At 32.4% G+C, this 14,789-nt stretch overlaps 6 protein-coding genes across 6 annotated transcripts; 2 read left to right on the top strand and 4 right to left on the bottom strand.

Moving 5' to 3' along the window:
* Positions 1 to 610: 610 nt before the first annotated feature.
* On the bottom strand, positions 611 to 1,600 carry BUD17 (putative pyridoxal kinase BUD17; the record flags this gene model as incomplete). The annotated part of the gene is made up of 1 exon (XM_011277852.1): positions 611 to 1,600. The coding sequence occupies one exon, from the start codon at positions 1,598 to 1,600 to the stop codon at positions 611 to 613; it is 990 nt and encodes a 329-aa protein (XP_011276154.1).
* A 267-nt stretch (positions 1,601 to 1,867) lies between these two features.
* Positions 1,868 to 3,271, top strand: SED4 (GTPase-activating protein SED4; the record flags this gene model as incomplete). The annotated part of the gene is made up of 1 exon (XM_011277853.1): positions 1,868 to 3,271. The coding sequence occupies one exon, from the start codon at positions 1,868 to 1,870 to the stop codon at positions 3,269 to 3,271; it is 1,404 nt and encodes a 467-aa protein (XP_011276155.1).
* A 78-nt stretch (positions 3,272 to 3,349) lies between these two features.
* RAD18 (E3 ubiquitin-protein ligase RAD18) lies at positions 3,350 to 4,546 on the bottom strand (the record flags this gene model as incomplete). The annotated part of the gene is made up of 1 exon (XM_011277854.1): positions 3,350 to 4,546. One exon carries the CDS (start codon positions 4,544 to 4,546, stop codon positions 3,350 to 3,352), a length of 1,197 nt encoding a protein of 398 aa, XP_011276156.1.
* Positions 4,547 to 6,281: 1,735 nt separating this feature from the next.
* On the top strand, positions 6,282 to 8,540 carry HCM1 (Hcm1p; the record flags this gene model as incomplete). Its single annotated transcript, XM_011277855.1, has 1 exon — positions 6,282 to 8,540. The coding sequence occupies one exon, from the start codon at positions 6,282 to 6,284 to the stop codon at positions 8,538 to 8,540; it is 2,259 nt and encodes a 752-aa protein (XP_011276157.1).
* Positions 8,541 to 9,201: 661 nt separating this feature from the next.
* Positions 9,202 to 9,657, bottom strand: BUD31 (U2 snRNP complex subunit BUD31; the record flags this gene model as incomplete). Its single annotated transcript, XM_011277856.1, has 1 exon — positions 9,202 to 9,657. One exon carries the CDS (start codon positions 9,655 to 9,657, stop codon positions 9,202 to 9,204), a length of 456 nt encoding a protein of 151 aa, XP_011276158.1.
* A 1,106-nt stretch (positions 9,658 to 10,763) lies between these two features.
* Positions 10,764 to 12,695, bottom strand: TVS1 (Tvs1p; the record flags this gene model as incomplete). The annotated part of the gene is made up of 1 exon (XM_011277857.1): positions 10,764 to 12,695. One exon carries the CDS (start codon positions 12,693 to 12,695, stop codon positions 10,764 to 10,766), a length of 1,932 nt encoding a protein of 643 aa, XP_011276159.1.
* Positions 12,696 to 14,789: the final 2,094 nt, after the last annotated feature.

A 14,789-nucleotide genomic window follows, 5' to 3' on the forward strand; every position in this document is an offset into this window, starting at 1 on the left:
AAGAGTTCTTGAATGATCGCTAAGTCAAAGGCTGGGGGGCCTTGTATGATTGTTGAGGAATAAAGCGAACAGAGATATCGAACAGCTTTTACAATATTGATTATATACGTTCTAATAGAAAAAAAGCTGGGAATATTATTATGGATATTGGATAATATAGGATATATATATTATACATGGGAACATGGCTTCTTTTTTTTTGGTTTATATATATACAATTTGGATTAATATAAATGACTTGATCTTTTACTCAAAGATTATGTAACTTGTGGTAAACTGGTAATGCTATTAATATTGGGTACATCGTCAGGACATTGGGACGTTGATCTTGTGGTTCATTATCTTCAACCTGTTCTGGTACCTGATCATGTTTTATAATTTCAAATTTCACATCATCAATATTATTTATTGATAAACCCTTTATTTAATCATGACCGAAACCATTCATTAAAGGACCACCAAAATCAACATATTGATCATAATGTGCTCTTAAGTTCCATCACATAAAGTTTCAGATTCAGTACTCATTTATTTGAGATTAACAGATTTAACACCATCTTTTAATTTTCTTTCTTTTTCATTTATTATACATCCATTTATTATGGATGTTTCAATTGAATGATTTAGGCTCAAATTTCCCAAGATCCTGAAGAAAAAAATCTCTTGATTGAACTAATTTAAGATCATTAATTTTAACAAAATCAGGCAATGGTTCTCCCCTCTGCTTATAAAGTTCAACTTGATATTCAAATGTGAGCAGTAAAACCTTCTCCACTATGGTGAGTACTTCATTTAAAGCTTGAACTAATGGTAAATTTTCAATAGGAGTTGAATTTGTTAATGAACCTTCGAATCTATCATAATATTTGAAGAAAGCACTTGTTAATAAGCCTGAAAATAAATCACCAGAACCTGAGAATGATGCATTGATTGTTGGCACTTTAAAATGAAATGTCTTGTGAGTTATGGTTGCTTCATTGATTTTTGTAGAGCCTGCACTATATAAATGAGTTTTATCATCATCAAATTGAACAGATGTTACTACCAGGTTCTCAATTGTATCATAAAGTTCATGAAATTTTGTAATGGCTTCTTCTAATGATTTTAAATCTTTAACTTGCACACCTGTAAGAACCTCTAATTCAAGTTGATTTGGTGTTACTAAACTAACATATCCAGATTGAAGTAACTGCTTATACATCTCAATATTACCTTCACTAACATAAATTTTACCATTATCACCAAGTACAGGATCCAAGATCCATTTGACATGATGATCATTCCTCACAAGATCTTTACAAATTTCTCCAACAGCTTTTAAACCTTCATCACCTGGAATATACCCAGTTAGAACAGCATCATAACTCGTACCAATCTCATTTAAACCTTGATATATCTCTTTCAAATCATCTGCACTAGATCTTGTACCTTTAAAAGTCCCATACCCTGGATGGTTGGAGAACTGGACAGTGTTTAAGGCATCAACATCCCATCCTCTGTATTGTAGTGGAAATGTGGCTGCAGAGTTCCCAACGTAGCCATGAACAACATGTGATTGGACCGAGAGTAGTCTGTGTATCCTATTTGATTCCTTAGTCATTGAGCTGGTCTCCTCTCTTAAAGCAAAATTTTTTTGAGTCTGCTTAAATTTGCCCGTTTAGAATCAGAATCAGTAGTTTTTCAGACCAAGAAAGTATCAATCTTTTGAGTTTTTGGTGAAGATGAGCTTATCTATGTGGTGTGCGGATGTAAGAAAGCCAACTATATTATTGAAATTGAATGGCAAACGAAATAAATAACCGAAAAGTCAGTGAGTTGATATTATCAAACTACTTAAAACTATCTCGAGGAGTTCATAAGGAATAAGATGGGTAAAATAGAGAACAAGACCATAGACATTGGTTATCCATTATACGGGGCCAAGTTTGTGGATAATCATACATTGGTTACAACAGGTGGTGGTGGTGAAGGTAATAATGGTATTCCAAATAAGCTAACAGCCGTATCTGTTGATTTCCAATCTGAAAACAAATTAAAACTATTGAATGATTTTGAAATTGAAGGTAAGAATGATTCACCAACTTCATTAGATCTAGCTGGTGAAACTTTATTGATTGGTTGTAATGAACATTCAGAAAATATTAAAAAGGGACAAAATAAACATCTACGTAAATTTACTTATTCTAAAGAAAAGCAATCAATAAGTTTCAATTCTAGTGTTGACGTCGAGAAAAGTGTTGATACGCTTGATTACCAAAAGGAAGTTTCAATTAGTAATGATGGTTCAATTGCTGCAGTTTTATCCTCCAAGATCCCAGGTTCAGTTAAAATTATTGATGTTGCAACATTAAAAACTATAAAGACTTTAACTCCTAAAGATGATGTTGAAATCACTGATATTAGTATCAGTCCAAATGGATCTAAAGTTGCTTATATTACAGAAAAATCATTAGTTATCACCAATACACAAAACGATGAAGAAAATTTAGTACATAATAGGTTTGCCCCATCTTATGATTTAACAAAAATAAAATTCATTTCTGAAACTGAGTTAGTTATTGGTATTAATTTAAAGCATAAGAGTGGTATTTTACTTTCACATGTTGTTATTAGAGAAGATGGTATCAAAGTTATAAAATCAAGAGTTATTAGTGAAAAAACCAAGAAGATTACATCATTAGATTCAACTGATTCTTTAGTTGCTGTAGCAGGTAATGATGGTTCAATATTAATTGTTGGTGTTGATCATTTTGATGTTTATAAAACATTGAAAAACATTCATTCATTTGCTATAACAACTGTTGTATTTTCACCAAATGGTAAATATTTAGCATCAACAAGTGCATCAAATACTTTAAATGTTATTGAAATTCCTGAAGATATTAGTAAATCATATTATTGGGTTTATGTAAATATATTGGTTGTTTTATTTGCTTATATTGTCTACTCATTAATTTCAAGAATCACACCTGAACAAAAGGAAAGAATTGATGATTTTATTAGATTTATGTTTGATGATCCACAAACTTATCAACAAGAAAAAGAAGAAAAAGCAAGTCAATTATCAAATCAACAACCTTTAATCCAAAGTTCAAGTGGGTCCGGTGAAATCGTTGGTGATGATCCAAATTTGAAAACTTTTTCAGATGGTGAATATGTTGTTGAAGTTGTTACAAATATTAAAGAAGGTGATATTGTAGAGGTATCTACAAGAACTTCTTGGAGAACTGAAACTTCTGTATACGAAGATACCGCTTCTACCTTGATTTAAGAAGAATGTTTGTAAAAACTGTTGTCTTTTTTGAATAAATAATTATGTATACCTATTTACAAAATTGTAGTTTGAGATCTAAGCGTTAAAGAATTGTTCTTGAGAACTTGTTTTTAATTCTGGGAATGATTCATCTGGATCATTGGTCTCTTGTACTTCATCATTACCCTTTAAATCAACATTAGTGTCGTTCTTTTCATCATCTTCTTCATCTTTATTATCTTTTTTAACTTTCAAAGCAGATTTCTTTGCTTGTGAAATTAATTGATTCCAACTATTTTTGTCTAATTGTTTATCATCACCACTATTATTTTTAAATTTTAAAGAATTTTCCCACTGAGATAATGATTTCCTTAAAATTTTAGGATTTTTAGGATTTATTGAATCACAATTTGCATTCCATAATATTAAATATTCATTATATCTTGCCTCCATTTGATTTCTTGTCCCAGTTACGGGAAGTTCTAATTTTGTTAATCTTTGCTTCAAAGCTGAATTTGAAAGTGATGAAAAATCTAACTTTGTTAACTTTTTAAGATCTGTCGTTGGTTCTTTTGGTTGGAAATGGAATGATATTGATGATGGTGCTGGTGAATTTTGATTTGATGTTGAAGATCTAGTTTGTAAATCTTGTTTCTTTTTCGGTGATGAGGGTGATAATGATGAGTTCGGTAATGATGAAGAATCATGCTCAGACTTTGGTGAGCATGTATCTATATGGGTTGTTTGTTCTAAAATATCCCTATGAAATATTTTTTGACATATTGGACATCTACTTTTATCTTTTCCTGGTTGTTTCTCTTTTTGTTTTTTGAATAATTGACCAATATTATTTGCCTCCGATTTTCTCTTTTTAGGTTCCTCAATTATAACAACATCATCGTCATCATCTATATTCTCTATAACTTCCACATCTTGTTCTTTAGATTCACTGTTTGATATTTGAGGTATCTCTTTGGGTATTTGTAAGTTTTCCAATAGATCAGGACGTAAATTCTTATAACTTAGTACAGTTTGTTCAAGTAGTACATTTCGACATAAATTTGATTCTCTAAGTTCTTTAGAACATATTGGACATTTTGGTGTATGGATTAGGTATTTCCTTATACAGACTGAACAGAATGTATGACCACAGTTTGTTAACATTGGAGCTGATAGAAATTCTTTACATATATGACATCTTAGTAATGAATCAATTTCAAATAATTTTGGAACTTTTGTATCTTTGAAATCTAAAGGATCTGTGATATTATTCAAATCACCAAGAATATTCATATTTGGATCACTATAGAGGGAATTTGAATATTTTGATCAAATTTGAATCTAACAATATGTAAGTTCTTTATGTCCTATGGTTTATGTTTGTTATTGATAATTTTTTTTTCACGTATACAATTTAACGCGATTTGGGCAATGGTTATGGACTCGGAACCATCGCGTCATAGACTCATACATCAACATTCATACAAATCATTTTTAAATTTTGAATCATCAGAATATTGGAGGTCGACAAAGGATTTCTTGTGTTCTTTATACCATATCAATGGAATATAAGATCACTTTGCTTGAGAATAAATGAAGAAAAAACTGCCATTTATAGCTCGTTTCTTCGAGAGGCAAGAGTCAAGACTGTATTTGCTATATTATCTTCAAGTTCAATATTAAGTTCGTAGATCTGAATTAAGAGCATCGAGGATTCCACTCTAGTGTGATTCTCCGTCGTGGATTGTAAGTATAACTATCATGTATAACAATTATTACAAGCATGTTTATTATGTAGTTCTATCATCTAGAGATCTAGCTGAGTAGGTTAATTGGATTAGATACTCATCAAGGTTAAGTTTTCAAATTTGATTAGATTTGAACAGCTATATAGAAATCTGCAAACGTTTTGAAAATGATTCGAGTTTTGTGGTACACGGTGCTACAAATTTGATTTCAATAATCAAGATTCCGGAAGCACCCCGTCTAATCATATTAAGCCAGTAGTTTGACACTAGGTCAGCTGAAACTTGACACACAATTAAATTGATACTTGACTACATTAATCAACTAAAATAGACATATGAATATGCTGAGACTTAAAACCACATCTTTAAATACCAAACGAGCTTAAGAATCAGCTACGAAGTATTAATGGTTTGGTTATCTGCTAATCGCATAGCTATTGGTTGTTCATGAATTAATGAACTAAATTGTGACACCACATTTTAGGTAGCTTAATTAAAGCACAAGGATTACTCCAATGCCCCAAATAGTTCTTTATGTTTCCATGACAGTGTAGATAAAACCAATCAAGGGACAAGTGTACAACTCTTTCGTGCAAAGTTCCCTGGATTCCCATACGAATATGAGTTCCGTGCGTCTCCAGGCATTTGATGGGTTCACTAAAGCTGGTTTGTGCATATCATCATAGTTTATGAAAGGTTCACTAACTTCACTTGCCTGTAAAACGCGAATTTGACTTGAAATTCTACAAATTCAAATTTTGAAAATTAAGCGCGTCGTGTTTGTTTACTTTTCGTTACGTAAGCCCCATAGCAAGGGAAAAAACTTCATCGCGTCTCAGTTTCACTTCAATTTGCCGCCTCAAATAAAGTACTTTTCCCTGCTCTTCAGAAGGATTGAAGATTGTTCTCTTACTCTTAACCAAACTCTTCTTCTTTAGGAAGACATCTCAACAATCAACAACGAACATTCAACAACAACCTTACACAAGACGTCACACTAGAACCCATCCGCTCTTTTCAATCATCAAGAAATCAAAAGTTTCCCAGTCTGATTTAATCCATTAGCTGTCACTTTTACTTGTGCAACTCCAAGTTGAACCATTAAGAAATTAAAGCATCAGTATTCATATTACTACACAGGTATCATTTTGAAAGATAAAAAAGATCATTCCAACACAGCGTTTTGGTTTAAGAATAAGGAAATTCATTTTATACGTATCCATTTGATCAAAAATTATTGTCAAAAGAGAATCTTCTGATATCATCCTTGGATTATAAAGATGCAATATAATCAAGATCTCAACTCAAATTTGATCAAATCTCTAACGTCTGTTCATTTACCTCCACCACCTTCATCCCATATGAATCAACAGTTTAGTATTCATCAACAGAATCATACACAGGTACAACATAATCAAACTCAACTGGGTACAAGTTTCATGGCGGTTCCAAATGAAATGGTGTTTAATGCGAAAATACCATTAGGTGTCACCTCAGATGTTAATACCAACACGTTTGAAATACAACAACAAACTTCATTGAAACCTCCACCAACAAGAAGAAGTTTAACAGCTGATGAATTATCACTACCGCTCACAACTCCACCACACACAGTTGCCAGATACGAAACTCGTCCTGCTAAAACTTCTGGTAGAAAAATTGATGATACTCCAACTTTGAATGCTGGTAGAGCTAAGAAGGCCGCTGCTGCTGCCGCTGCTGTTGCTGCTGCTCAGAATCCTTTATCACCTCAATATTCCTCTCCATCATCAGTTAATTTATCTTCGGATCCAGTGGTTCCAACATCTAAAAAAGCTTCCAAACCACCTCAACCATCATTTATTTCTAAGACTAAATCAAACGCTTCTACACAATCAGATGAACCATTTGTGATCCCAGCACCTGAAAATATGCCAGTTATTGTTCATGAATCAGATACTAAACCTCCATATTCATATGCTACATTGATTGGTATGGCTATTTTAAGAGGTGAAGGTAGAAAGTTAACTTTATCACAAATATATTCATGGATATCATCAACATTCAAATATTATCGTCGTAATGATGTTGGCTGGCAAAATTCCATTAGACATAATTTATCATTAAATAAGGCATTTATTAAAACTGATAAATCATCAGATGGGAAAGGTCATTATTGGGAAATTGTTAAAGGTCATGAAATTCAATTTGTACGAGGTAAAAATGGTAAGAAAACTTTTACCAATATACAGTTTGAAGCTTCCAAATCAACACCTGCTCCAAAACCTGAAAAATTACAAGAACCTGTTCAAACAAACCCTTCAACAAATAAAAGACTGTCTTCAGATACGAAATCATTCAGAATGAATAACGGTGGTCTTTCTGATAAAGATGATAGTGATTTTGAATCAGTTGATGAAGATGAATCAGAAACTGATGAAATTTCTAAAACCCCAAAATCTCAAATAAGGTCATTACAACCTGATACTGAAGAAAGACCATCGCTAAAGAAGTCACATACTGCAATTGGTCTGCAAAGGTTTTCATTACCGAGATCTAAACATTCGTTAGAGACTGACGACGAACAAGAAGATGAAGAAGATGAAGAAACATATTCAGAAAATGATCATGACTCAACTGTTCCAAGAAAGAAATTTCAAACTAAACCAGTGTCATTAGGTGCTGGATCACTGAAAAATATCCCATCTTTACAAGCTCCAGATACTACATGGGCAGCTTCAGCAGGTGGTGATCGTGTTATTTTTGGTCAAACCAAACCTGAAATAAATATTGAATCTCCAAGAAATAATATTGAATTACCATTACCATATACATCATCATTTAGTTGTAATACTAATTTTGATTTATCACCACTGAAACGTCAAGAAACTGGTCCTTTATTAGAACCTTTGACACCATCATCAAGATTAACATCTTTCAATACAACAACATCTGTTACAACAGCTCCAACAAGTGTTTCAAATTCACAACAATCTTCACATCAATCACATCCAAGTCATGTACATTTCAATAATGACTCCAATAACAACACACATCAAACACTATTACCATCATTTGCAAGCACAGTAGCTAAAACACCACTGAGAAGTACTACAAATAATCATTCTGGCTTAACAAATAGTGGAATTGTTGGATCTGCTCAGGCTAATCATTTTTATAATTTCATTAAAACTCCAACGGCTAAACTAAGAACACCAAATTCCAATTCAATAATGAGAAAGTTTTGGAATTCACCATCTTTTATTGATGATTTTTATACATCACCAAGTATACCAAGAAATAGTGATGATGATTATCATAAATCATTTTATGGTTCACCAAATAAGAAGTCAAATGATAAGAAAAATGCTTATTATGAAAATTCAGGTACATTTGGTTTTTCAGATTTATTTGGTGTTGATATTTGTTCTGTTGTTAAAAGAGCTGTTGAAAGTGTCAATGAAAAACCTGAAGAAGAACATGAAAAACATAGTTCAAGTACAATTGATCAAAATGGTTCAACAACAGATGATGATTTTGAAGGTAACACTACAGTATGATTTCTACATTTCAATCTTGGATTAGTTTCAGTTTTGTAATATCATTAATGTCATACACACAAACAACAAAAGAAGAAGAAGATTTATAAGAGACGGTTTTTAATGAGTTTATACATAGTTTTTGAGGAATTTTGAAGTTATTATTTTATTTTTACATTTTACATGCAATAGTTTGAGAAGGAATACAAGAGGTAATTTTTATTAGTTTTTTTATTATTATTATTATTTTTTATTTTGGTTTTATTGATCTTAGTTTTGGGTTTTTATTTTTATTTAGTTTTTTACTTCACATTCATTTCAATTTTTTAAAGGTTTTTATTCCTAGTTCTACAAGATGGTTTTAATTTTAATTACTGTTCATTAGGTGTATTAGTACTTTTGTTATATCTAAATTAATATCACGTTAGTAATTTGCAATTTATTAAATCACAAACCTTGTAGTTCATTGATCAACCAAAACTTGAACATTAATAAACCCATATGAATGTTAATCATTTCATAAATAGCTGACGCTAACCACTAACCACACTCCTTAAGCCTGTATAACTAGAATCTTTCTAAAATGCAGATCTGAATAATGCAAATATAAATTTCTTATTTGGCAAATGCTTTGAAGCTCCCAGAATCAGTGGCAAAATGATAAAACCTATATTTAAAAAGATCAATCAGTACTAGCACAACCACGACAACCACAATTAACACATTGTGTAAACTTGATTTTTTCATTTTTCTCCAAAGTAGCTCTTGGAACACGACAAATACAAGTCCCACCATTATTACTTTCATTCCCTTGGATACATTTAACACAACAAAGATGTTCATAACCTTGTTTTTTCCATTTGGCAATTAAATTAGCATTAATTTTCCTATTTTTTAAAACCCAATCATATAAATCTTTTGATATAACTTTTTTTTTATAATACATTTCATAAATATATCTTGATCTTTGATGGCTTATTCTGAAAATATCCCATAATGCTTCATTTTTCTTACCTGTTTTAGTTAATGCTTTTGATTGAACATCTTTCATTTTATCATCAAATTCATCTAATGTTGGTTTGATTGAATCATAACCTCCTGGTGCTTTCTTACTCTTTGTACTCCTTATCTTTGGCATTTTGAAAAATTTTATAATAAATCTCCAAGATGTAAATAAACATGTATAGAAAAATAACAAAACTACAAAAAAAAAATCTATTGAACTGTGTCCCCAACCGAAAGTTCTCAAAAATTTAAAGCTACGACACCAGCAGGATTTGAACCTGCGCGGGCAGAGCCCAAGAGATTACTAGTGTTATCTAGTGATAGATAATTTCGAGTCTCCCGCCTTAACCACTCGGCCATAGTATCCGTAATCATCGAAATTTGGGGCGTAGGACGCTCATGTTCTGCTAGCAGACATGCTAAAATACCACCCAGGGCGCCGAAATTTGATTATTTTGAGTAGTAAGTGACATTTGAAGTTTTAGGTAAACCCTACATATACACTGAGACAGGTTTGATCTTCTTTGGACTGGAGGTTGGCGAGTTATAACTCTTTGAAGCTTTTGGTATAACCGCAGAACGGTATGTAAAGATGCCGAAATCAGACATGGTGCAATGGGTTTTAATATTTTTAGGCCAAAACGTCGTTATAAAGAGGTAATATGGCGTTTATTATAATGCAGATATGTTGATGTATCGATTTAAATAGGGACTGGCTAAGCTTTTTAAGGTGCACACGTTTTTTCTTGTCGTATTAACGTGTAGATAAGTAGGTATACAAAACTGTCTAAGAGCGAGTCGACTGAAGTGTGCTACTCATATTAAGAAACTTCATATTACATTACGATGTGCAATTAAATAAATAATATATATAGTTTATAAAAATTAGTAATTAATTAACATGATCACTATGAAGACCAAGTATTAAGATTATTAAGTAATGAAACATTAAATTAAAAAAAATTAGTAGACATATCCGTCTGTCGTCAAGCGTAAGTCATTAGTTATTTCAGATTCAATTGATTTTGTAGTTTTGATAAAAGTCATAAATGTGCCCAAATGTATAGTGTATAATTCATGAAATAGTTATCATTAAAATCCAATAGATTTTCTGAGCACGAATGATATGTATAGATAATTCAAACCAGGAGCAAACATTGTTTTCATCTTAATAGTATTATAAATGTGTAATAAATGATTGTGTGTTCTTTAGATTCTCTCAAATAGTTTTGTATTCATTTAAATTTGTCTTTTGCTTTGTAACCAATATTTCCAAACCATTAAAAGCATTTCCCAACCCATTACTAAAGCAACAATACCAACATTAACGTTCAATATGAACATACTAGTTAATCCTCTATATTCTAAAGCTTCAACAATTTGATCAGTACTTTGCATAAAGATGAAACCACCACAGATTAAAGCAAATGATGTGATTAATTCTGTGAATGGTCTAGCTGGAGTTAAATTCTTATTTGGAACCAGCATTAATAAAATGAATGTTAATAATCTGAAGAATGAACCAAATGATAAAAGATAACCCCATTGCATATGAATCAAAGTTGATGTTTCTGAAGCTTGAGCATGTTGAGACATTAAAATACCAGTCCAAAAGATTGTGAAGACTGGAAATGGATTTGGTGAATATCCTGGTGAGCCTGCATGTATAGCTGCTGGATTAATACTAGTATTTGACAAAACTTGATTGAATCTCCATTCTGACAAAACATGTTCAGTTATCAATCCACATAACCCACTACCAATAAACATGAATGCAATTGATGCATGTTGTAAATCTTTGGCAGTCCATGTACCATCTTCAGAAGCTAAATGCTCTAAGAAAACATTTGTTGTACCATAAAAAAAAATCAAGAAACTTTCATAAAATTCCATTGTAACCATTCCATGTGGAGTCCATCTATACCAGAAAGAATTTGTATCAACTTGGCTTTTGAACACAACAGCTTTATTCCAAGCTAAACCTGATTTTGATAATGCACCACAGTAACGAGCTAATGAGAAAAGACCAAGTAGAACGAAAACACCACCTTTGATAAAATGTGCTAATAAATTGAAAACTTTTGTACCTTGACCCATCAAATTACCAACACAAGTACCGACACCAACATATACAAGCATGTAACCTAATAGGGGCAAATTAGTTAATGTGAACAAGAATGAAATCAAATAGTGGAATTTATGAGAAGCTTTTTGAATAATATCAGAACCAAATACCTTATTTAAATATTGATCTCTCTTACTCATTGTTGTTGATTGTTTCAGTGGAGTTGGTTTGTAGATCTTCTGAAATTCAGCTTCAGCTTCTTGATCAGTTGCTATGTTATCAAGATCCAATGAGTCTTTATCACGGAAATATGTTGGAGTTTGTGAACTATCGCGGTTTTCAATCGAGTCTTTATATCTATGAGATCTATCTGAATTTGAGTCAATTAAGGTAGATGGTGAACGTGACCCCTCGGTAGCCAATCTTTCTAAATCAATATTTGAACTATCATTTCTTGAATGTGAAGAGCCACTCATATCACGTAATGGAACAAAAGAATGGTTGAACTCTTCTTCATCTGCATCTAAACCTGTTACCCATTTGGATGCTGAATATAAAACAGCCAATACAAAATGTGTTATTAAAGCAAATAAAAAGATCCAAGACATTTTAGCATATGCGTTCCCTGGATATAAATCTGGTGCACTTGAGCTGAAAACCTTCAAACTGATCAATGATACCAACATAGTTACGAAGTTGACCAAAAGCACTGGTAAATACCATTTAGATTTAACATTGTTCAAAATCAAAGCAATAGGATAAATCACAACTAATGAACCAAGCAATGTGGCAATATGAACCCATAAAGCAGATTTATTTGGTGAGTCAATAGTGAAATAAGTTGTTGTGTTGTAGCTTTCCCAGTAAAGTCTTTCTGCTGGAGTCAAAGTGGTGTTCAAGATTGGTAAACCATGGTGATGTTTCATTTCATGAGCGGTTGGCTGAATTGTCGATAATTCTGAAGTATTGGTAGCCATCATACCCCCAGCGGTTCCACTATGCTCATCATCCCCCATATGATCGTGATCCACGTCCATACCCATCACGGCGGTTATTAATAACAATGACCAGCTAAGCTGGTTCAGTAAAATCTTTGAAGGCCTCATTAGGTTAAGATTGAATTGTACTTTCTATTGAATATGATATGATATAGCTGATGCTGATCTTTATGTTGAAGCTCTAATCCTATACTATTTCCCGATAATAATTAGAGCTCTGGTATAGATTCTTGATTGTTTTTGATGATTGACTGATTGTAAAGATTTGTAATGTGTCAAATGATCAAACTTTCTTAGGGCGCTTTCTTTTATATATTGAAAAAGGGACAACTCTGACCTCGTAGTTAGTGAAATGATAAATCGGACCACAATTGAATAAGTAGATTGGTGGCAATTGGTGTATTTAAATAAGAACGGAAGGTTTATAAAGATTCTCTATTAAAAAAAGCCCACCAAGAGTATTTCCAGCAAAACCGAATTATATAAGCGGCCTGTCGGTTAAAATACAACTGAAAAAAACTTTTTAAGCTGATTAATTTCCCTTTTCAGAATAATTGTATGCAAGTTTTTGGCATAAAAACGTATCGGTTTTACAGGGTCAAGACTCAAAAATGTTACAAATTGGCTCAAGCGTAAATTTTAACTTAGAGTGATCTCGTATGATTTCTGCTAATCATATTCACCATATCTATGATTATACATTGCTAGGTTGAGTTAATTGATTATTCTACGGTATGTCACATTTTTTGTAATGATTTTGATTTGTCGTGAGTCGTGACTCGTTAGTGTTACCGCAATTACCGCTTGACTCTTGAGGTACATAATTAAAGTCTAAAAAGATTTCTATGGAAAAATATGCCCCCTACCGTACAGATCCCGTGATTTTTAATACAGTTATGCGAAACTTTAGATAGCTTTTCTATTATGGAAATGTAGCTGAATGTAACCTCATATATTTAGTCTTGAGTCTTGCCAAAATATTTTGAAAATGTGTCATTATTTATGAACTAATTGTTAACGATCCATATGGTGTAGAAGTGTTATTTAGCATTAAGGCTATATTGGAGTTATGGATGGAATACTACGGGGTTTGAAACTTTAGATCAATCTAGCTGGATGAATATGATCAGCCTTTCCTCATGATTCTTGGATAAACAGCTAGATGGCTGATAAAGCTAGCTGCTGATTGAAATAAACTTTGATCACGCGTAAACTTTAATTACAAGTTGATGTGATTCAGCGAGAACAGTCGGAATACTAGCGATAGATATATCGTACGTCGCGTATTAGCAAATATTAACAATATAACATATGTCAATGTAGCTCCTGTAGCTACCTATAAACTGAGCATCGGTTTGTAAATATTATGACATAGGGTCAGTAGTCAGTGATTCATATAAAAATACGCCATTTACCTAGGGTAGTCACTGGTCAGTTCTTATTCTAGAATTCTTGTATTGCGAGGTACATATCCAACGGATCTTGGGGCAGATTCCATTTCCGAAAGCCACAAAGCAATCAACTAAAGGAAGTTTGAACCATCAAGAAAATCACAGATCAATTATCGGTGATTATAAATACATTCATATGGGTGATTTATACAAAATTGAGGTGTTTCTGCGCTCACGCTCTAATATTTGTCACATATATAGATTGATTTAAACATAGTTACTGTAATGGGCCTAATTTCCATACCGCGAAAATATAAACCACAAACCACAAACACAAAGTTTTATATTAGGCATCATCAAATACCTTGAACTAACCAAAATGAAGAGCAACTCTATAGAAGATGAGATGCCTTTGTATGAGAACATACACTCCCTGTGTCAATGAATACCTTTAAGTTACTTCACATTAGCGTTCTGGAAGACTTTTCGTTGTGATATTCAAGATCAAAGTTTACAAATATTTGTGTTTGCGGAATTGGTTAAAGTTTCCAAATCAAAACATCAAAACATCAAACTCTGGCGGCTAATCAAGATTGTTCAAATTCAAATATTCCAAACAATTTATTTATCTTGTTTCGATGTTTTCCTTCTTTATCATTACAGAACCATCGATTCAATCTAGTCATCAGTACGGTTGGTACAAGGAAGATGGGAAATCAATCTGTCCAGAAGGAGAAGGTTGTTGATAGCACTTCGAGCAGTAGTGTTGATGATGATGAGTTCCACAACCTGGATACTGCAAGCGCTGGCT

Source organism: Wickerhamomyces ciferrii, contig 00032 (genome assembly GCF_000313485.1).
Source record: "Wickerhamomyces ciferrii WGS project CAIF00000000 data, strain NRRL Y-1031 F-60-10, contig 00032, whole genome shotgun sequence".
Classification (NCBI taxonomy): domain Eukaryota; kingdom Fungi; phylum Ascomycota; class Saccharomycetes; order Phaffomycetales; family Wickerhamomycetaceae; genus Hansenula; species Hansenula ciferrii.